The sequence below is a fragment of the Galleria mellonella genome, unplaced genomic scaffold, assembly GCF_026898425.1.
Source record: "Galleria mellonella isolate WM207_F2 unplaced genomic scaffold, CSIRO_AGI_GalMel_v1 utg184, whole genome shotgun sequence".
NCBI lineage: Eukaryota > Metazoa > Arthropoda > Insecta > Lepidoptera > Pyralidae > Galleria > Galleria mellonella.
Genome location: NW_026442025.1, coordinates 4,479,710 through 4,504,156, shown reverse-complemented (window position 1 = coordinate 4,504,156; position 24,447 = coordinate 4,479,710). Strand labels below are relative to the sequence as shown.

At 33.8% G+C, this 24,447-nt stretch overlaps 2 protein-coding genes across 13 annotated transcripts in view; one reads left to right on the top strand and one right to left on the bottom strand.

Moving 5' to 3' along the window:
• Positions 1-4,270, top strand: part of LOC113512185 (homeodomain-interacting protein kinase 2) — a 133,452-nt gene extending 129,182 nt beyond the window's left edge. For all 10 annotated transcript variants that reach the window (XM_052893819.1, XM_052893824.1, XM_052893822.1 and 7 more), the window contains one exon: positions 47-4,270. In XM_052893819.1, coding sequence (XP_052749779.1) covers positions 47-230 — 184 coding nt within the window. In that variant the 3' untranslated portion in view covers positions 231-4,270. The remainder of the gene's footprint in view (positions 1-46) is intronic.
• A 10,375-nt stretch (positions 4,271-14,645) lies between these two features.
• The window catches only part of LOC113512091 (uncharacterized), a 54,206-nt gene continuing 44,404 nt past the window's right edge, over positions 14,646-24,447 (bottom strand). For all 3 annotated transcript variants that reach the window (XM_026895867.3, XM_026895866.3, XM_031909046.2), the window contains one exon: positions 14,646-18,607. In XM_026895867.3, the coding sequence (XP_026751668.1) occupies positions 18,462-18,607 (146 nt within the window). In that variant the 3' untranslated portion in view covers positions 14,646-18,461. The remainder of the gene's footprint in view (positions 18,608-24,447) is intronic.

The following is a 24,447-nucleotide window of genomic DNA, read 5'->3' as shown; positions in this document are numbered from 1 at the left end:
AAGTTTTAACGTTCTAAATGCAAAAAAATATTTTCTTCATCACCAGCGGCGGAGTGGGTGGTGTGGGCGGCGTGGGCGGCGTGGGCGGCCCCCCTCCCGCACACCACGCGAGCGGGGCCCGCCTACCGCCCTACCTGCAGACGTACTCGCCCACGTACCTCGTGCCGCAGCATCCGCAGCACCCGCAGCATCCCCAGCACCCTCAGCAGCATCTCTGGTACACCGACTGAACTCACACCCATTTCCTCGCGCTCGCTGTCCTCGGGTGACCTCTCCCCGCTCCGCCTCGACAGCTGCGGCTCACTCCACTCTATATACTTCGACTACTTCAGCCCGCCGCTCCTCACCGACAGCTACCGAAGCGACTACTACAGTCTGGGCCACCCGAGCACCGAGTACAGTTCCACGAATTTACGCGTGTCCACCCCCCTCGACGGGCGCTCTAGGGAGCCGTCGTTTCGGTCGACTGACTTTTGTCGAAGCGAACGCTCCGATCACTAAACTGTTCTACGAATGGAATGTTCCAGAAACTTCGATGATCTTCATACTAATTAATTTGAGCGTCTGTATATTACATACTTGTGTATGACTTCCGCACTCAGCGGCCCTTATCGACGAGCGAGACGGCGATCTGCTCGCCTATAAGGGAGCCCGAGTGGTCCCCGGGAGCCGGACACGCTCGATCGATTCAAGCACACTGCAATTTTTAATTAAATCTATGACTAGTGTGTGTCGCGCGTCGTGTGCCACGTTCCTAACAATGCCCCCTAACGACGTATAGTCGTTAGGTTTTTAATGTAAATTTATTCGGCTAGAAGTTTTAGTTTTAGCCAGTACGATCTACCATGTGTAATCGCGGATCGATGTTATACTTAACAAGTATATAATGTTTAAGTTTAGATAGGCAGCGAGACGCTGTCTCCCTGGTCGGTCGCCTATTGTCAGCACTGCATACATAATTCTTGTTTGTTCGTACAATCGTACGTTAGTAATTAGAGTTTTGTTCACGTGTATTATATGGATTTGTAAATTTGGCGTTCATTATGGTTATTTTGCTGCAGTAACCCTGCAAGTAGGATTGCATTTACTAATATTTTATTGTAGGTGTTAGTGTTTGTACCAAATCTTTTATTGGGATGTGTAATAATAGTGGAGTGACGGCGCGGTCGTTGGTACTGACTGCGGCGAAGGTCGTACGAACGGCCTCGTCGTACAGTTTTAATTGTACGTGACCGGTGAATTTGTCAATTATAATTTTTCATTTTAATTTCTATACTTATAGTTGTTAATGGATTCGCTTTAGATATCGAGAATGGATTTTTACGTTCCATATCAGGTAGCGTTGTAGCGGGAGTGTATCCCACGTGTTTAATAAACAATTATGCTGTGTTTAATCGCATTAACGACTTTGTATTATGTAGATTAATGTGTTTAGGGCGCGGTGATGGACTACTTGTATAGATGTAGATTCAACTATATTAAAAAAATAAAATAAAAATAAAAAACGATAAACATCGTAAGAGTTTTATAAACATTTAGTATGCACTAATGGATAGTTAACAAGTTAATATATATGTATATTATTCTCATTAGATAGATGGAAATTATTGAAACAACAAATTAATCTTCTTTATTATAAATAAAAGCGTTTATTTACGACTGCAATTTAGGGTTCGCGTAGTGTTTAGTGACACTTATTTTGCTGAATTGTTACGCGTCAGTTTGCCGTTACATTACGCCGTATGGCAGGCCCAGCTGTGTACTACATGTATTTGAGCACCGATGTATTGAGTTCCAAGCGATACGCACGCACGCATTTCGGGTCTCTGTATATAAGTATTAAGTAAGCCATGTACAAGTCTCATATCATAAAACCACGTCGTTTGTCCGATTGCGTGCGTCGCTTGTCCCCCTCCTCCCCTTTTGTTCGTCATCATTATTATTATTATTTTTGCTTATTCCCTAGTATTTAGTTTGAATATTTTAAGTGTTTTTACATATAATCGAGGCTTTCATGTGACGCCTCATGATAACATTCTTTTATATTGATATGTTGTTGTAATTTTAACTATTAAAATTACTTTTATGACAAGACTATGTATCTGTATTAATTTAGTTTACATTTTAGTGAATTATTGCTGCGTGACAATAATATTTTATTTAGATTTATATACTTCGGTTCTAGTTGTTGTAATGCATCAGTATATTTGATTCGTTTGTATCAACTACGTAACTCGTCTGAACATTGCATCGAATACGCTGTTTTAATTACATTAGAGTCCAATTTCATTTGTTGGTTTAATTTGAAATTGAATACCTTTCAAAATTATGTCACAATCAATTCTCTAACTTGACAATAAACTGTTGCAAAAAATTTTTTTTTTTTTTCAGTAAGATTAATTATTTAGCTTGCTCTATGCAATGTTTATATTACATACACCTAAAAATTAGATGTTGTATTTTTTTTATTAGTTTCTTTTCATTATTAAGTTCGAACGAATTAATTAGGTATACATAGAAAATTTGTCATTTTAATTAAATTACATTTTTTAATTATTAATCTGTTCTAAGCCTACTATCACTTATTTTTTTAGTTACAAGTTAATTTTTCTACTTATAAAATTCTATTTTAAAATTATTATAATTTAATATTTTAAAATATTATTATAAAAAAAGTCATTATTACTTATAATTCTTGTGATTAATTCCTTACTTAAAAATAGTGTATTCAAAATTGACTTGGACAGATCAGTGTGTACACTGACTCTGTAGAGTTACAGTGAAGCAAACTTGCAGCCCAGTTTATAATACATATCTTAATACAGTAAAAAATCAATTTACAACCTCTCATTTTAGGTGTATGTGAGCGTAGTAAGAGATTGCCTCTAACGATGCGTAGTCAATGATCTCTATACTGCACCCTTATCGTAACCCCCCCAGTTTGTTTCCCTAACCGCCACGGTATGGTCAGCGCAAACTGAATCGAATAATTTTATATCCCCAATATTTATAATGCACAAAATAGAAACATATTAAACGGTAATAATAATTACAAAATAGAATTAATTTGAATTTTTTGATTTTTTTCTTTTTTTTTTAATTGTACAAGACATTTCTCACAGAGATTTTGTTATCTGTCAAAGTAATAGCTGTTCTATAATTTTTAATGCTATGCGAATGATCTATTTTAAATTATACAATATGATTTTGTATAAGCTTATATCGCTTCTCGTGTTTATTCATATGGATGTATAGTTGTAACAGTTTTATTCAAACTGCAATTGATAGGAAGTTTCTATGATGCTTTTTGTGATTGTAAGTTTATACTTTTGTGTAGCGATAGGATTGTTATTTTACTAACAGTGTTGTAGTGATTCTGTTTGCGCGGACCTCGTGCGGCCAAATTGTAAGGTCTAGTAATGTATTACATATTAATAAGTCGGAGTTTTGGGGTTTTATTTTTAAGTGTATTAACGATGGAATGTTAACATTTACTATGTAATTATTATTATTTTTTTCTTAGCTAGTAAAACATTTATTTGAGTATCGTTTAGTCGAAGTTATTTACTTACTACTTATTATTGTGCATATGGAGAATCTTCCCTAGACAGTTCGGTCGTACATACATGCACTCTAATATTGATAATACTACATACTACTGTGATCTATTTCCATATAATTATTAGTTTGAAACTATATAATTTGGGCGGTTGCAATAACATTTTACTTTTGTAATAAAATTGCATATTTGCGAAGCACATAAGTTAACACGAAGTAAACTGAATTTCCAATAAATTTCCTGTACATTGGCGATCTCTACAATTGTCTATACATATAGTATATCGACCGATTAAATGTACAAATACTCCATATGAGGATGTGAATTTTGCTATTGTGTTTATATAATTCATTTTTATATCGTTTTAGTTTGACTATGTTTCTGTCCCGGTGCGCGTGCGCACCTTATTCTATTCCACTGTGATTGTAACTGCTATGTTGGTATTCATTAATTTTATCTGTGAAGTGATTGTAATACATTATAATGTTTTCGTGCAAAACTGAATCAAGTACCGTGGGTACTAGCTGATGTCTAACTATATTAATGGGTATTGTTGTTTTAATGTAGCGTATAGGACGGCTTGTGTTAACGCAAGTGGAAATCATTAACATTATAATATATGGGTTTATAAGAATAGCACACACGTTGCTTAAGTTTTCCTTGAATCAAATTATTAGACATGAAATTGTAAATAAACATCCAGATATCCTTTTTTTTTTTATTTTATTTTTATTTTGTTTCCTCCGTATGTTCCTGTTTTTGGTTTGGTTCTGTTTGCGGCGGGCCTGCCGCCTGCCTGCGTGTGCGCATCGCAACTAGTGATACTCTATTTACCGTCGTGGTGGCGCTGACCGCTCTGGTAGCGAACTGTGATGTCGAGTATCATATTATAGGTCTATCAGCTTTCATAAAAAAATAGAAAGTATTAGAAGCAAACTTATTTGGAATTAAGGTTTTTAGCAAAAAAACAAGTACTCTTTTCAATTTCTAACTATGCCATAATGAAATTGCTTGTTTATGTCTCTGTATGTTAAATTTAGACACCAAGTTCGCTACAGCGGTCGGCGCCCTCGTCGCTTACTATATAGTCAATAGAAGGGCGCGTGCGCCGAGCTGCTGTCTTGACAATAACCCAGTGTCAGACAATAATCATTTTTATTATTTGCCTATTAGAAACATTTCAGTTTGCCCCTAATTAGTGTCATAGATTTTACGTACAGTAAATATAGTGTTTTAGGTCGTTAGAAAAATTACGAACTTATCGCTGTTCATATATATATATTTCATTATATTATTAATTTGATTTTCGTTTGTACAATATCATTAAACATTTTGCAATTTATTTTATTAGTATTTCAAAATAGGACCGTAGTGCGTACAAATTTATCGCGAGAATTAATATATCTCTCAAACGAATATTCGAATATGTGTGAAATGCAAATATAACCCCATTTCACAGTTAAGTGTTGAATGTCTATCTAGTTTTGAGATATACAGTCATAAATGACTCGTAAACTAATTTGGAATAATAAAATATAGTAGTTCAATGAAGACGAGGTAATTTAGATAGCAGAATCGCTCGTTTACTTCTAGACGATTATTTCTTTTTTTAATTAATAAAAGCACAAGTTTACAGTGTGCATCAGATATTTGAAATTTTTGCACACATTCTTGCTTAAATTCACAAAAACTCTCTAGACTATAGACCAAAAGTCTCTAGATGGAGTATTTCTCTACAAGTGCTTAAGGAAAAATAGCCCCAATTTTATACACCTGATTGTACTAATCTGGAAATTGTGGTTTTTACGCCGTCATTTTAATCATTTTTAGAATAAAAGAATAATAGTAAAAGAGTGCTTCATCCTTCGTATTTGATGAGGACGATGATTGGATAGGAATTGGGAGTGGGACGAGGAGGGATATGAGACTGGTTTTACGGAGTTACGTAAGTTTTTTTATAACTATTTATACGCCTAGAATTGACAGATATTTTGTTGTAGTTCATCACAAAAAAGACTTTAGGGTACGAAGATTGAAGCAGTACTCATTTAGACTTGCTACAGATTTTTAGATGATTTATGATCAATAAGCTATAGAACTGTAGGTTTACGTATTTGATTTTCACTAAAAACAGTAACAAAATAATTATATAGTCACATTAACGCCATCTCTGATGTGAAGATAAAGTACAGCGCATTAGCGTAGTAAAGGAGCGCACACAATCGAAATTTTTTTAATTTAATTCAATTACCAAGTGAATTGGTAAAATTATTTTAACTCATGCTTTTGATTCCAATTTAATCTGATGCAGACTGTACATTATTACATGAGAATTTACCGCGGTAAAAATTAAACAATACATTTATCAATTGTGGTATTTAAATTGGTTTATTCATATAGTAACCACGTATACAATAAAAAAGTACATTTACGAATTTAAATTTTTATAGCCATTTCTTATTTATCATTTAATATTATGATTCTACCCGCAGTATACATATTATGCCATATTTACACTTAATTGTCATGTATAAATATCACCAAAATTATATTATTCATTCGGTCTTTTAAAGCCAATTATAACAATTTATGGCTCTATAATAATTCTATGATATATTGATGTGAAGGTTTTATCAGGCGTCGTTAGGACAAGGCATGCCTACAATCTGTTTTTCTATACTTGCCACAATTTGTAAACAATCTTACGTGAATTTTTTATTGAATTTATTAATTTAAAAATCAAATAGACGAGTAGTAATACTTTTGTTTTGATAAAAAAAACAATGGAAGATAGTTTTTTAAATTGTGACAAAAATAAAAAAAAAAGCTATTCTTAATATGTGAAAAAAATAATCACGACTTTGCTCTTTTATTCTTACACTAAAGTGTCTTAAAGTTTTTTTATCAAAACGTAGAGTGGTTTCGTAAATGTAAACATTTAATAATTGTCTATAACTAACACGATTGACTGACTGTTAAAATTCGCTTTTATCCATTCGTTAGTGTAAGCACTGTTAAATGTTAAGTAAATATCTTACTGGACTGAGCTTTGCTCTCTATAATATTTGTGTTTAAAGTTTTAAGAATTTTCTAAAATTTTCTAAATGAAAATGTTTCAAATTTCAGATGTTGAATACATCATATAAGTACAATATGTGTATGCTATAGAGGAGATTCATTCCATTTTGGGAATTTGAGTAATATTTAAACATAACTTTAACGTTTTGAAACTGCACCTGTTATTTAGAAATAAGATTGCGACTCAGTAATATGTCCGTTTCTAGACACGACTAATTTTAGTATTGCCATTGCACTGTTGAAGTAATCCAAACGGGTTGATGCGACGTGTTTTTTATTTGTAAAAAAAAAAAAAAGTTTACGTTGGTGCGGTCGTCGATGCGCCGGATTGGTGTAGAAATTGAAACTGCGCGTGCGCATCGCGTGCAGTCCTCATAGGGTGGTGTGGGAACAAGTCGCTAATACTGGAATATCTTAAGATTAAACCATTGTAATTAATACAAGTCTGACGTCACATTTGTTATTAGTGTTAGTTCGCTGCTAAACTAGGCTCTATATATAGTGTAACTTTTGTATATTCAACGTTCGATATCTACCTGTTAGGTACCTAACTGTATGTGTGATAATAACAATAAGCTTTCAACTAGATCAAGTACAATGAATTCTAACTCATAGGCCAATGTTTATAAATATTATTTTTACACTGTCTATTATAATGAATGTGATTTTGTCTGTAGTATGTAATGTTTAGATTATTTGTGCAGTCCAGTGTGTCTTTTATATATATATTCTGCTTTTGGCGTCAAGGGTGAACTGGTAAGTATACATTCTACGTATCTGTCCACCTGATTCTTCATCGAAAATATAATGTGTCGAAATTGACATGTTAAAACAATATCAGACTGGTGGCGCCATCTCAATTGCAACATTACCTTCTTTTATTTATTTAGACGACTTATGGCTCTCAGCTAGTCTCGATCCACCAAATAATTTGCCGTCCAAACTGTACTAATGTACCTACAACAGACAGCTGGACTGTTTCTATTTAATATTTGAAGTAATATGTTCTAAATATAATCGCATACTTCGACACCAAACTGACTTATTAAACTTTAAATTTATAGATGTCAAAATATTTTATATTTATCTAGAGCTTATAGAGTGATTAGGGCTGTAGTAGTTTTAAGGCAGTGATTTGAATGTTGGGTTATTGTTTTAACGTAACTAGATTTGGGATGGGTAAGTGCAAAAAGCAGGTAACTTAAATGTTTATCAAACTTATTGTGATAAGTTTGACAGATATTTAAAATTTAATGATAGATACTAAACTACTAAATTACTTCCATCGAAGTACTTCATCACTTTCTTTCGATCCAAATTCTTAATTTGAAAGAAAATGGCGAAACACTGATAGTTATTTGAAACTTGTATTTTCATGAATAATAATTGTGTATGGATAGGTATTTCTTAATGAATCGGCTGTTAAAAACCTCTTAGCCTCAGCTTAGTCATAGCCTCAGCATACAATTCACTGTACTCAAAAGAATATCAGGGATTATTAGATGTAGTGTGGCTTTTTTAAATTAGAAAACTTTATATCACGTATTTAATGTAAGCTATGGGTGTAGCTATCCGTGTAGGGATAGATATATGTCTACATTTTATCATTGTCAATGACTCGGTGTTAGAGGGCGGGGTCGGGCGAGTGTGGATCTCGTAGTGTTTAATCGTTTCTAAATATCGCGTCCCGGTATAATTCTCTAAATTTGTAATAAAACTGAATAATATAATAACAATGCACATTACACTGCGTCATCGAGTTCCCAAGTGACTAGAGATGACACATTATTTTTTATAGACATGTGTTTTTGTTTTTCATTCTAACTCGACACTCGAGCCAGTTGCTCCTTGTTACTTTACATTAGTAAAGTAATAATAAACAAGTAATAGGTAATCTTTATTTTACAGTCTCACTCTTCCCATCTATCATCTAATTGAATTACCTAAGAATATTAATAAAACCGTATTAAAATATATCAGGCGGAATAAAAATATGATATGCTAAATTCTTTTAATTCTCAGGATGTAAAATGTGGTCGAAAGTACATTTACACAAAATATCAATGCAAGTGAAGAAAATCTTATTAGTATCTTCTTATGGGAAGAATCAGGTGATCTTAGTAGGTTGTTATGGTGATGATAATGAACACACTTATCGCCTCCCGGCCCTCTTTACCACGTGCACCACTTTAAGAGTTTTTTAAACTTAGATGACGCCGTTTTTAGACTACTCGAATATTTTATTCTTTCTATAAAATGTGATTTAAATGTCCAAAAATTATTCGAGAATTGCTGTCTTCTATATAAGTATATATGATATTGAATTATAATTATTGTACTAGCGTCCATGGGATACCAACCTATGTATCAATGTTTGATGTTGCGCGTAGCCGCTCCTTAAGGTGGATGCATAGATGCCGCCTCGTCTACCTATTTTATGCTAGAATAGACCCAGTAACGTAGGATTACGACCAAACTAGTGTAATTTAAATATATCCTAATACACAAATTATTATTATCAATAAGTAATATTAATATTATTATGCTACCTACGATTTAGCACTGATTACTGCATTACTAAGGGAAATTTAAAAGTACAAATTTATCAAATATTCCCAGCAGTATAAAATGCTTCAAAGCTCTTTCCTTATATACTTAGTATGATATAAGAGAAAGAAGTTGCATTCAAATTGTTTCTAAAATGTTTCCAAGTTGAATAAATGTTGTAGTAGATAGATTCTTGAGTAATTTTCATTTTTATTACTAATCAAACTCTTAAATATACATTTTTGTTCGTTTGTAACATTTTAACCCCACATGTATTAATTAATTAATCACTTATATGTACTAGATTCGTGGTAGTATAGATAAATATCGGTGACAGGATCACATTTTCGAATTAAATCGTAATTTTATAACAATTGATGTGCCTAAGTGTAATACTCTATTATTGTAATTGTACATAATATTTGTATAGTTATTATTACCATGTCTCAGGATCGATTTGCGTGCATGCTCAGGCTCCATGCGTTGTTTTAAAACAAAAACATAAAGAAATTGTATGTATGTATACCTACATACCTTCATTGTAATCATTGAATAGCCTCCAATATGTACCTAATTATGTATTTTGAGACAATAACTCCTTTTTTCTCCCCATCTCATTATTAACAAAAATAATTGCACGCTTCATTTTGTAATTATTAAATTCAATTCTTGTGGATTTTATGGAATTAACATGTTTTTAAATATACATTACACTAATTTCTTATTCTGATCCTGGTAACTTATTATATTTCTAACTAAAAATAGTGCTGTACTGACTAGCGAGTAATTTTCTATTCGAGTAGATTGTTTTTTTACTTTTTTGTCACTCCTGAAGTACTATTGTGAACACGTAGCTCGGATTGTCCAACACGCAACATACTCATTTGTATCATTTTTATTTAATGTTCTCTACCGTGCTGTTAGACGTTGCCGCTTGCCACCATACGTTAAATGATATACATGAGTGTGTCTGTGTGTTCTAGCAGTTTAGATGAATAAAATCTTTTATAGCACGCCAGAAAGAACTTTTGCATATAATCCAGGTATAGTCACTGTTTCATTGAATAAATAAATTGTATTTATAGTGTTACGTGTACGCTAGCGACGTCGGCCATGTTGCGGCGTTTGAGTGTACTAAAGTGTATCTTTTATGTGTCATCCATAATCGGCGTGTACACGAATATGATGGGTAATCGGGTAGTTGTGTAGAATTGATTGTGATATCAGTAAACATTTTCATACGAGCATCCAAATTACTTGTTTCATTTTAGCTTCCCCGCATATTTTTAGCGCCGCATTCGTACCCACGACGACCCCGGGTGGGTGAGCGCAGTGTGGGATGATCTCCCGCGAGATGGAGTGACGATCAAGTGTTTTTTTTTAACGGGTGATAATGGAATGCTAACCCTACTCGCGCTATCTGTATACATCAGCGGGGCACCAGTGAAGGATGATATATGAGGATGAAGCAAATCAGTTAGCCCATCGTGACGAATTCAATAAGAATTGTTCACGATGGTTTCCAGGGGGAACCACGTGGAGGTCGACCTAATAGGTCATATTGATAACAATGGGACTGTCAAACTCCGTTGCTAACAACCCCTTTCCCCCCGACGATCAAGTGTTATAGGGAGTCTCTGGATGTGAATGAGGTACGATCATACTGTGTAGTATAATATTAGAGAAATCTATGTGTCCCAGCAGTGGACAAGGGATAGGTTGTAATAAACAATTTCTACTTACGAATATACAGACACAGAAATTATAAAATTAAACTGTTTAGACATCATTGTACGAGGAGCACAATGGTGCAGTTTCGTGTAGTTTTATTAACTCGCGTGGCCGATTCGCGCTCACTGGCGAAACGGTAGTTTGCCATATAAGCCCATGGTATTGCACTAAGCATTTTTACTTGTATCTAAAAGTACTCCTATATATTCGTAGCAATGTCGAGTAAATACAAGTGTTTTATTTGACTAGATAATTTATATTATCTAGATTTTTTTATGTGTGAAATGGAATGGTAGCCCCGCTTGCACTATTGGTTTCCCCTGGAAACAATTGTGGATAGCAATTGAGTTGTTAGGTCTAAAAATGTTTTTTTTTTTATGGGTGAAAATGGTATGCTGACCTCGTCTGCGCTATCGGTATACACTAGCGGGGTACCAGTGAGCGGTGATGAGCTGAGGATGAAAAGGTAGCCCATCGTGATGAATTCAACGATAAATTAGTCACGATAGTTTCCAGGGGGAACCACGTGGAGGCCGACTTGATAGGGTATATTGATAGCATTAGGGACTAACCTTACCATTACTAACAATCCATTCCCCCCAGTCTAATAATGTTTGGTATAAATAGGGTTGCTATTTTGATATTTTTTGAGATATGGCAGTGAATTTATAGGGTACAGACGAATAATACCTGAGTCTTCAGGAATGGCAACGCATGGGGGGTATCATAGGCGAAATAGTATACTCTGTGTCATGATATGTCATGTCTATAGGCGACGGTTACCACTTTTCATCAGGTGGGCCGTCAGCTTGTTTGCCATTCTAAGTTGCATAAAAAAAGAAAAAAAAAATTAGTGCATACCTACTGTAGTACTAATGAAACAAAATTGCTACTTTAAATTATAAATTTGCAGTAACAAACAACTGAACTGACCAGGCGAAATTTTAGCATTGGAGCGGGCAACATTGGAGCGAGTCTGAAGTGCGCTATTTCTCTAAACTTATCTCTTAACATTAAATTTGATAATTTTGTGAAATTACTGTTTTCACTTGAATCTATTAGAAAATTAGTTCATATTGGTCGTAATAATAAATATTTTACTATAATATCAAACTGAAATTTAATTTTAAAGATTAGAGAAATAGCACTACAGAATCGAGCGCATTAACTCATGTACTGTCAGATTTCTACAGGAACATTGATACTTGTTATTTAAATATAATTATTTTGTTTAATTCAGCTACGCAATGTGTGTGACTGCTAATGGCACGCGAATCGCAATTTGGGTGCTGAACGGTTAACACAAGGCTCCGAGCAGCGAACTAATAATTTACCTGAAGATACCTCGTTTAAAAGTGAAACACGTATTGCAAAACGTGCGTGAACAAAATGCCAGTCGGAGATTGATGGCTAAGGCTGTCGAAATTCGGTAGTAATAGTGGTGTCAATATTGTAATGTTGGCAGTCACACATATCTAATGGTAGCGGAATTGAACAAAATAATTCTATTCGAATAACCAGTGATGTGGACTTTCGCATAATAACTATTTCAGTAAAATTTTTACTTTTGATTAATCACTTTTTTAATATTATCATCATCATCATCATATCAGCCGTTATCTGTCCACTGCTGAATTGAATGCAGTTCAGTCAACTGCATTGACGAATTATAACTATACAGTAAATTAATGTAAAATCTGATGGTAATTGGATTCGAAAATTAGTCGAGTAGCTTTTAACCGACTTAATAAAAAGGATGAGGTTCTCAATTCGGTTGTATTTGTTTGCTGTTTCAAAACTCGTTTATAAACCGAGTTGGATAATTTTTTTTTTTTTTATTCATAAGGATATACTTTTAGATTGGTCCCGTAGTTATTTTATTAAAATCGGTTCAATAGTTTCGTTTAAGAGGGAAAGGGGTTAATAGTAATATGGTCTAACTGAGCCATTGCTAGCAATATACCCTTCTCAGATCGACTTCCACGCGGTTCCCTCTGGAAACCATCATGATGAATTCCTGGTGTATTCATCACGATGGGCTAATGGACCTGCCTTTTCATTCTCACCTATCACTCCTCATCGGTGCCCCGCCAGTGTTACCATTATCATGTCTGATATATACTATCATCATTATCTGGGATGGTAACCCCTTATCATATCATATCATATCATAAGAGGTTACCATCCCATTATCATCAATTACAAAAAATAGTTTCGTTTTTAAATCAAAACAACTGATTTTAGCACGATTGATTCATGTCAGTGCTTTTTTTGTAGAACAAAATTTTAAAGTATAATTCCCTTTTCTAATTTGCCATTTGCGTTCTATCCGGTGGCCTTATCCAACTGCAGTTAAAAGGTTTAGAGCTATTCCAAGTCAGCCGAGTGTTAATGGCTGCTTCATTCCATTTGTCATATCTTCAACGGTCTCGTACGTATAGATATGGCTATCTTCGTTTTATAATGTAACCATCTAATGTCATTTTAATGACTGCGCTAGGAGTATAGATACTTCTGTCTACACAAATAAAAACGAAGTATCCGAGACAGATTTTTTTATGCGACGTGGAATGGTAAATAAACTGATGATCTACTTGATGGAAAGTGACAAATGTAGTTTTTAGACATAAACAGCACCAGTGGCTTAGTGGACACTGTGATGGTTATGGTGTTATTATTATTGAAAGACGGGCTTTTCAGACAGAAAAATCTGTGATACTGCGACCTTTCCATCTTTTGTGCTCGCCCTTTTTTTAAAGTACGTTGCTAATTTCTATCAATGATAGGAATTTTGAGATGTTTCTTTTAGCGATGTTTTTTATCTCCTATATAAAGTGAATTTTCCAAAGGAATATTATTTATGAGTTTATGTATGAGTAAGTTACAGCCACAAATTAAGTGCTGCGGCGTTTCTTTCTCACTGTGACTAAAATCTGCAAAAACTTTTTGGGTATTAGCCTAGTTAGGCCATGTGCTTGTTTAGTTTGCAGTGTCCATTGAGAGGCCTTATTAATATACACATATTGTTCCTACTTGAAAGAATGTATTTTTATTTCCCTGAAAACCCCTTAATCAGAGCTTTCAACTGATTTAATCCTGGCAACAAGGACCATCTATTATTTGCTGCTCCTAACCTATGGTTATGGTAACCCTCATGCGTAGTTCTCATCTTGAGAACTAAACCTTTTTTATTCTGTTATACAATAAGAGTGTTTTAAAGCTATGCGAGCAGAGGTGCCTTGCGGCAGACACGAGTGGGAACGTGGAGACCACGAAGACACTTGCACGTTAAAAAATTCTCTCTGCTAATACGGATTCCAGTGTTAATTCCTCTGCTAATTAGAATTCTTTCAACTATATTTATTCAATTTTTGTTTTTACTTTTCAAGCATTGCTTCGCTCTATTTTGACAAAATGACCGTAAATTTTTGACCTACGTGATTCGGAACTTAGTTATTCTCTACTTACATACCAAATTGTTTTATAGTTTTGTAAAACAAGTAGGTAGATGAGTACACTGAAATCTGATTATTTTAAATATTTTTACGATACTAATATTATAGCGGTACTAAAAGACCGTTGCATTTAGAATATCCTGGAATAAATGTATCGTTGATTGGTCCGCCTAATTAGAACAGCATGCTTCGGTTATTTCATAGGGATCGCATCCCTGTTCAAGGACCATATCTCCGTTGGACCAAGGAAGTGGGTAATAAAAAAAACAACAAAGTTAGAATAAGCTTTTTTAACTAAATTAAGTTGTTTATACATAAAACATATTACTTACTCGAAACACTATATAATTATGAATAAATTTCCCGCGCAATATATACAAACGGTAATGGTTTGCGCGTTTAATTAAGTTTACAGAAGCATAGTTCTCTTTGGCTGCTCCATACGGGATATAGTGTAACATAGGTAGTCCTTTTTTTAATTTTATTTAAGTTATTTTTTGTCAATTTAATGTATTAACAAATTATACCCGAACAGAAATATGTCAACAATGTAACGTTTTATCTGTTACATCAGTAGAAGAGAGATGGACTTTTTTATTAAACATTGAGGTGTTAAACAAGCATACGTCCCACCTGATGGTAAGCAATTACCGTAGCCTATGAACTCAAGTATGTGTATTTTAAGCATTTGAAAGAGAACCACGCCAATGTAAAAAGTATACATATTATGAGCAAACCAAACCTGTTCTCCAAATAACTTCGCACAATTGAGAAGTACGCACATTAATATGTGACAAAACATAGTTATTTGGCACAATGGTGTTTAGATCGCCTCTGCGGCTTTAAATATATATATATATATATATATATATATATAGTTATATATTAATAATTTTCGTATCCCCTACTAACGTCGCAGCGTAATGGTGCACCGCTCTCAATAAATACACGTGTATCAGCATTATGTACAGTGCGACGGAGACCATTTCGCCGCGCCGTCACCTTTTATTTCATACATTTCTTCAAGAGAAGACCCTCTTATTATAACTCTAACGTTTAAACAATATAAAATTATCTGATGTATTAAATGTTTCTCATTCATTGCCACAGGGATACAGGTGTTTTATAGTTACTTAATGTAACTAACACTTATTTAAACAATTAAATATGACGTTGCGTATATTTAAATTATGGTTTGAGATCATATTTAATACATCACAGGTGTTATGATAGAATATTAAATTAAAATTATGTTACAGCGCCCGTCGGCGTATTTGGAGTGGACATTTAAGTAGGTGAACTTGAAGACTTGGATGTGGACAAATGAATTCGTTGATGATCCGGACACAAATTGTTCCCGTACTTCTAATAAAGCATTGAATTCTCATAAAAAAAAATAGTATAATAACAAAATTTATATCAAAATTTTTGGTGTGGTCTCGCAAATGAAGGCTCGATTTAAAGTATAATTAATAACAAGATTTTTTTCGTTTTTCAAACAAATATCTGAGATATTATTAGATTATGCAATTACTCGTAATTCTTTTATTTGTTTTAAATCTATTAAATTTTCATTAAAACTGGAACTATGCATTTTACAACCCGTAAATCAATGGTAGTGTTAGTCATAGAAATTTCGGAAATATCTTTACTCTTTTCTAATCATAATTTAAGAAACTCGACCAATGTATACAAATAAATAATGGAATAGAAGTATGCTGTTTAATGTTTTATTTATTATTTTAAAATGTTCTGTAATTTCGGTAAATATTATATAATAACACTATTTATGTATGTCGTCTAGTCTACAAGTTTACCAGACTACAAGTCGACACATAAATAATTTTACAATTCTCAAAGTTCTGATATACGTAGTGCGTTCACAAGCGAGACCTCACTAGTACATAATTCATAATAATCAAGGATAACGTCAATTTAAACATGCCATAAATTAAACGAACACTTGGTCACACGTCAAAGAAAATATACGTTTAGTAACATTACATTATTGTAAATAGCTATGATTCTGTATCGTCAAATGAATTTCATTTAATATTTCATTGGCAATGTCGAATATTGTCGACTGAGTACTTTGGTTATGCATTCTGTATACATTAATTATACATGATCTGCATCAATATAATAACATACCCAGTGTATGTAATGTAGCACTTAATAAAATTATAATATAATGTTTTAAATAACTAAAAATAACGATGAATGATAATTATATTGTCTTTTCGTCGTGTACACCGCGACCTCTTTACCTAGAGCTCGTGGAATTAATTTGTACTTTTATAAGGTCGCGGCTTTTATCGAATTACTGTATCGGTGTGTTTGCAGGAGAAAAAAAATTTAAGCACTATTCAAACAGGATAAATTACAGCTAAACTTTTAGATATCGAATATTAAAAACAATCGTCAATATAATCCATTAAAATACAACAACAAAACAAACATACCTAGAATATGTGCTAAGTTAACCTAACTCTGTAATAGTTGGAGAATAAAACACAAATACTCAATGCATCGTTAAAATTGTTTCAAGTTAAAGTCTAAATGTTGTCAAATGGTTTATAATAATCACGCAAGGTTCTCGTTTGTTGAGTATTTGTATTTCGCTTAAACTAATCTGCGTTAGAGTGGAAAGAGAAATTATCTTTTGCATCCCTCACGCTGGCATATTCTCAGGAACTCCAAGACTTTATTTGAACCAAGAAGAAATAAAGGTAGTAGTTTTTAATTATAAATTAAACCTCTTATTCTTAAAAACTTAAACCTTGTACAAATCTAACTATTGCACTATTTAGTCACTTTATTTCAAATTGGGAATTTAAAGTTTTTTTTTTACACAGGGGGCAAAGAGGCGAAATAGTTCAATAGCTAAAATAGGTTTAAGAGAAGTTTGACTTTTTTATGAATATTTTATGAATGGGTAAACGTATACATGTGAAAAAAAAATATTAAAGGAAAGCAGATCTTAAAAGATGACATAAACAATAATCCTAGTTAAAAACTATCATAACTTATTAACTATGAGGTGACAAAATGCTGGCGGATTTCCCTTCCTGTATGGCCCTTAGGTTACCAGAGTTAGAATTGGTTGACACAAAAATCAGAAAAAGCAATATGTATTATGTGTAATCGATAAAAGAGCACTTGGAAATTACTTTAGGGTTATATTATTGGAAATAAAAAAAAAAAATTGGAGTACCTGAGTATAAGTTTGGTATGGGGCGTAACAAGGATACAAAAGAAATAAAATTTCTCGAGACAGCAAACATTGTTATGGACCGAAATATTCCGATGGACTTAGTAGAAATTTCATTTCCACCGTACATCAAAATAGTGCAAAACTTTGTTGAATTTGTGAACCTTATAGACGCGATTAACGTAAGCTTAGAATAATTTAAACTGAACGCTATATTTGGGCCTTATTTATCATTCTACAACTATCAGCCTACATAACTTAAGTTACTTATTTTTCAAAGAGATCATCATAATAAACTTAAAAAATAATATCAGTAATGTTATATTATTGCAACGCTTTGAAGAATATAATATTTCATGGTCAAAAATCACTCATTTGAACATCGTTCTTTCTAAAAAGAAAGAAGGATATTGAATTAAGCTATTTTTGTTTGTATAACAAAATGTGATGTGACAAAATGGAGAAGAAAAAAAAATGGATAATGTACAATCAGAGGATCTTAACATACATCGAATGAAACTATTTTACTTCATAAGACAAACACAAATTATAATGCAGGAATTATCAAATGAGTTAGTGTATATCAATAGATCGTAATATAAAAATCTCTGTCCTGAATTATAAAATAAATTAAACCACTAACTACATTTGACAGCCTTTTACGAATTACTTAACATTATTATATTCATGCGTGCTCTTCAATCAAATGTTATAACATTCAAAATAAATTAAAAGAAAATGTACACATTGCAACTCCCACTGAAATATAAATCCATGATGTACTTTTACACTGGTCTATCATGATCTGTGTAGCTGCCCGGTAAAAAAAAAATATTATATTCGATGTTCTATCCAGTTACGATGTGGAGAAGAGAAACGCCTAGCTAGATCGTTTGAAATGCGCCTGCGCAAGCCTCGCCACCTTCGGGGGACGGATGTGGGCACCATGCCCGCACTCGTGCTTATGCGTGTGCGCCGGAGATTTCTTGCCCGTATTCGATAACCGTTTGCGAGTCTTCATAAAATCTGAAAAGAACAAAAGATTACATTGAGATGTTATAGCACTGAATAACATAGTTGATAATTTTCTGAACAATGACTTTTATAACAACACTCGTCTTAATTACTTAATGGAATAATTCTTCAGTAAATTTAACTTAACTCGACTTTTATTGAGTTCAAACGGTGCTACAGACGTTAAATGGTTGAGCATTAGGGTTAATGAACTAAAAAGTGCAATATAAAATTAAAGTTCAAGCGACAAGGAGGATATGGATGAAGATATTGATAAAAGGGCATGGCTGTAAGTCTAATGACATGGTGTAAAATATAACGATATCTTAACATGTTATGACAAATAAATATAGGACATCGGTACATCGAAACACCGTTACGTACAGATCAGACTAACAATTGAAAGACTGAAGTGCATTTATGTACATGGATGATTATTGACATAGCAGAAGGGTGCAGTCACAGCGTAGTAACGTCGGTGCAAAGCATAAAATGAGTCGTAAAACACACAGGAGGCGTGGCCGGCGGCCGTGGCAATTGGTAAAATTTTATGGTCGCAAGAATGTTCGTTACTCCTGTCTCCGGATGCCTGTTCTTTCACGGATTCATAGGGAAAAAGTTGAATTTTACGACCGTATCTATAAAAATACATAAGTTATGTACCACTTAATACACCGGAACCCTTTTGAATTCTAGCGGCGACAGCCTTTGAACATTTCTAATTTTGAGGAATTATGATCTCGTGACCATAAAATTTTAATATCTTTTTTTAGCATCGTTCTGTGTTATAATAATACAAAGCTATAGCACACGTTATCGCCCGGGCGAGTCCTATTGGCGACATTACATATCTGGTTACGCGCTGTCTACAATCAGTCAGTGTATCTTTGTTTTGTGTAACATAATACGAGAAATCGTTGCATATTCAAGTAATTACGTAGATAAGTATGTTACGAGTATCAAAGAATTGCATGACTCTGCATTTACGATTTTACGCTTAAGATAGTTTGTAATATTACCTAGTGTATTATTAACACTCTTACATGTTGTAAACAGAAATTCTGAAAAGCAACAAACGTAGACTTATGCATCTCATAATTTCTATAAGATTCGACGCAAAGTTTCAAATTGAGTCAAGATCCAGTGAAATATGAATTTTAAATGCATTAAACTTATTTATATGAGCTGTCGACGATCTTATTAAAGACTATTTGTTGTACAATCTAAAACAGAAGCAAGTCAGTAGTGGATCGGCTAACATTGATAATCGGCAAAATATGGACAAAAAATGAAACGAGCACGCGATGAACCAAGGTCGAACGTTAGGCATTATATGTTACTATGCCACATTTGGATTTGCTTGACTCTTTCGCTAGCACATGGGAACATAAATTTACAAATGAATACCATTAGAAAACGGATCCCAATTGGAAAAGAAGCGATCTTATCATATTATTTTTGGCAACAAGAAATTTAAAGCAAATGAATTAGCTCATAACAAATTGGAACAGTGATGAAAACGTAGGAGTTACATAATTACTAAAATTAAATATACTATCCAAGCCCGATTTGATGCCAATTTGTCAATTGTCCAAGAAATTGAACTGTAAATAATTAATCTATCTACATAAAGGTAATAACTTGCGATAACCGTTACAATTAGACGTGTATACGAGATATGCTTGTTTGCCACCGTTCGTTTCGTTTGTTATAAAAAAGATAACAAACGAAAATTGCTTGCAAATAACACAATTGAAATATAATTAACTAAAAGAAAAAAAAAAGTTTCTGATATAATAACGCAGCAGTATTAGAAAATATTTGATACAATGTTTACATTTTATTAAATCGTTTTATTATTTTTTAAAATCATTGTTCAAAGATTTTTTTTTACTCTACTCTAAAAAAACATATTATATATAAATTCGTGTTATATGAAATTTACTTAATATAAATTATTAATTTTACCGATTGTAAATTTGAATATAGTGATCAGAATTAATGAATATGAGCCCACGGAAAGGATTTTAGTGTCTGGCGTCGGTTTGTGCAGTCTGGAACTAAGTCAGTGACGTCACGTGGCTCCAAGGTCGACTGGTGTACCACGCCGGACTCCCGCCAAATTCTCAACAGACAACCACGTGGACAAACCGAAACAAATATTACAACATACATTCCTACACATACGTATGTATATCTAATGAATAATAAATGTCTAAAATGTGCGTAAATAGTAGATATAAAGTTAACAATTTAATTCAAGTTCTTATAGCAAGATTTCATTAAAGAGTTATATGTAGGTACCATTGAAAATACAAAGAAAATACTTTCACGTGATTATGCAAGAATCAGTTTCCCGCCAAACGTTCAATGAAGCGTTTCCCGCCATATTTTGTAGGTATAATCCGGTAGATTCGCGAAGTGGTCTTGATCGGCTTATTGAATATTAAACAAAGTGTTATATAGGTCGGGCGGGTAACATGACGGGTACGCGTAAACATGCGGGTGTATGCGTAAACAAAATGGCCTTGAGAGCGTGCGCGTGCGCCGGGCACGGTCGCGTCGCTGCAAACAACTCGCATACATCATCATTAATATTATCAATTTTTTTATCATGTATAAGTAATTTCCATAGCGTAACGTAAATGTACATTACGATATAAACTGGAAGGAAAATTATTATTATTTTAAACATCAATTTCGCATATAATTGCAGATTTCTCTGACAATGTCACATAAATTCTTGATTGTCATTAATCATCTATTTATTGTAGACGAGTAAGTTTATAAAGTTGTAAGATTTTTGTGTAGAGTTTCTAGCACACAACGACAATGTTTTTAGTACGTTTATTGGTCGGCTCGACAGGCGGTTATTTTTGTCGACCTAAATATTTGCGCGGGCGCACGACTCTTCTCCTACGAAGTACGGACATAATACATAATTTGTTTACCGTGCATTTAGTTTTATAATACGAGAAATCAGTAAGCTAAAAGATTTAAACCGTTATAACGATTTAATCTTTGCTGTAGGAATTACAAGTTGACATTTCAAGATTTTAACATAAACCACGAGTAAAAGTCAACACGGTTGTTAGTATTAACTGATTTGCATAATTCGAAGGTCTTGTTTAGCTTCAACGATTTGAGACGCTATTAGAAAACCGACAGCACGTGATTTGTAATTTAAGATGATATTCTATGAAATTTATTAACTGCTTACAAAACTGTTCAAAATGCAGCACAAATTGATGCACTTTATGCGGTGCACGCGCATCGAAGGCCGCGTTCAATGGTCTTGCATCCTTTCGTCGACGACTAGAATGCTTGATAGCAACTGACAAAAAAATTAAAAGGATCTGTGGAAAATGGAGAGTCCTTCTCTGGCGTTAAATTAGCTTTTTTCGTGTCACGCTACCGCAATCGAGGCGTGAATCGGTAGAGCGCGTCGCGGCGGGGGTGTCTGTCACCACCGCTTTTAAAATCACCGCCTGCGTCTGCAGTCCTCCAGGAAATAACGATGCGCAGCTTGAATAGATAATTATGGAGCGTGTCATTGTAAGAAAATGTTAAACACTTGTTTACCGTTTCTATGGTCGCAGGTGCAATGTGTTTGCTTACGTATTTAACGTTCATTATATCTACGAAAATTTTCTTTGTGCAAATGTGAAATTACTCTTGTCTTTATGTTCGTTGTTGTGCCTACAATGCCACATGAAGGTGTAGATTTATCTTTCATCGTAAATGTTGCCCAAACGCAGTTGCCCCGAGCTCGTGGGAATGACGCAAGGCCTCGGGTCACGATCCAGGATCCCGAGAAATCGTGGCCGTCATTACGTCAATAGTTACACGAGAAAATCAACCCAACAGCACTCAATACGAGATTGGTCCATTGTTCGTTTTGAAGAATGTAAATTACAGGGATGTGGTTCAGGAAGAATACGAACGAAATGATTTTTCTTTTATAAGACTTATAATAATATAAGTGGAAGGTTGTGAAGTAGAATGTCTACCTATATCAAGTGCTATAAAAACGTATGTTTTATCCGTCTGTATAGACGGAATGTTAGACGGAGCCCACGCCGTATTCTCTAGAATAATAAATTTCTGGAAAAAGTCCCGCATATACCGGATCCAGCTTTACGGGTAATAGTATACCAATAATTTGTGACGTCAATTTGTTTGAACAAGTCCGTACTTGATACAACGTGTTGGGACATTACGTCCGCGTTGTGAGATTATAGTCTTGTCAATATTTTGATACTCTTTAATTCCTTATTATTTGTCTAATGTTTTATTAATTTTAGAAGGCGCTTTAGAAATAATTAAGAATATATATGAAATTGACGTAAAAATAACTTCATCATTAGATAAAATACAGTTAGGATCTTAAAACTTGAGACGTATATCTATAGCACTGTAGTCTTAGACTAGTTTTAGACGCGGTAGAGGGCTTCTTATTTTTTATTCAATTGGTCTAGTTGGACGAATTGAAACATTGGTACACATCTACAGCTATATATTATATATGACGTGATGTGTGTCGTATAGCAAGGAGCGGGCGCGGATTTGAGAGGCGTGGGCGTCCGAGTCAGGCCGATCAAACAGGTTACTTCGTCGGAGCTCGGTTGCCCTAGCGTAGCTCACTTTTTATTTTGTTAATTTACTCTGTAGGGTTGTTTACACAAGTGTACGATTATTACTGAGTTACAGCTGGTTGTAAAGATAAATCTATTTGTTGTTTTACAAGAGAGTTTAGCATTAATAATTATTGTAAACACTCTGATTAGCGGAAAGGTGCTTAAATCTCGAACAACCTGTTTAATACGTTCCGTTCTTTAATAGCAGTTAAATGTATCTTCATCCAGTAAACTAGATCACAGCTTATTAAATGATGTATTGTTCTTATAAGAAAGTATGATAATATAAATAAAGCCTTTCGATTCACGCATTCCGAGCATCGTACTAGATCAATGATGAAACGCATTTGGACTAAAAACGGAGCATTATTCGCTCAAGCTCTATGTAATATATTATTAGTAATCTATGTTAAATAGTAGTTGAAATTAAAGAAGACTAGCTCATTCAACAGAACACCGCTAGGCTGCATTGTGATTACGAACCAGTTCCCAAATATCTAGGCCGAGTGAAAGGCGGTTCGCTGTCAAAACTCGTTGTCTGCGTGGAATTGCTGCCTTTTATTGTAATTCGTGTTTTCTTCCCCTCTTCAACTGAGCAAACCATTAGATTTTAGTTGCATCCTTTAAGTAGTAAAAGTCAATATTAGATGGGACGATAGTTTGATAAAACATAGCAGAACTTCAACTCGTAGGGCTTTCTACTTAAACCCGATTTACTTTGTTCTTTATTTATACTTTTCTTAAAGATCTAAATTATAATTTGAAGATTACGATACTCTAATCCTAGAAGGGCCCGTTAAAGTTTTTTACTGTTATAGTTTATGCAAAGTTTTCGCTACTTACAACACTATTCCGTCGAGCATACTCGCATCTATAGCAAGGAAAGAACCAATCACAACTATCTTTTATTTTAATTCTATTTGTTTTTTTTATACAATTGTAGAGTTAACAATAGAATTTTAAAATTTGAATTTAGTCGTTATGATGATTATATAAAACATTTATAAAAATTATAAACGATTACTGCACTAAACTTCCTACAAGGAAGTTTGTCGTTGTCAACCCTAGAAAAGTAGTTCTAGTACAACTGGACGACGTTGATAAAAAGAACTACAAAAAGTAATCCCGCGTTCTTGCATATAACTTCACAATATATAGCTATTGGTGCTCGGGCTACTGGTTTTAACGTGGCAACCTAAACAAATAAGTGACATG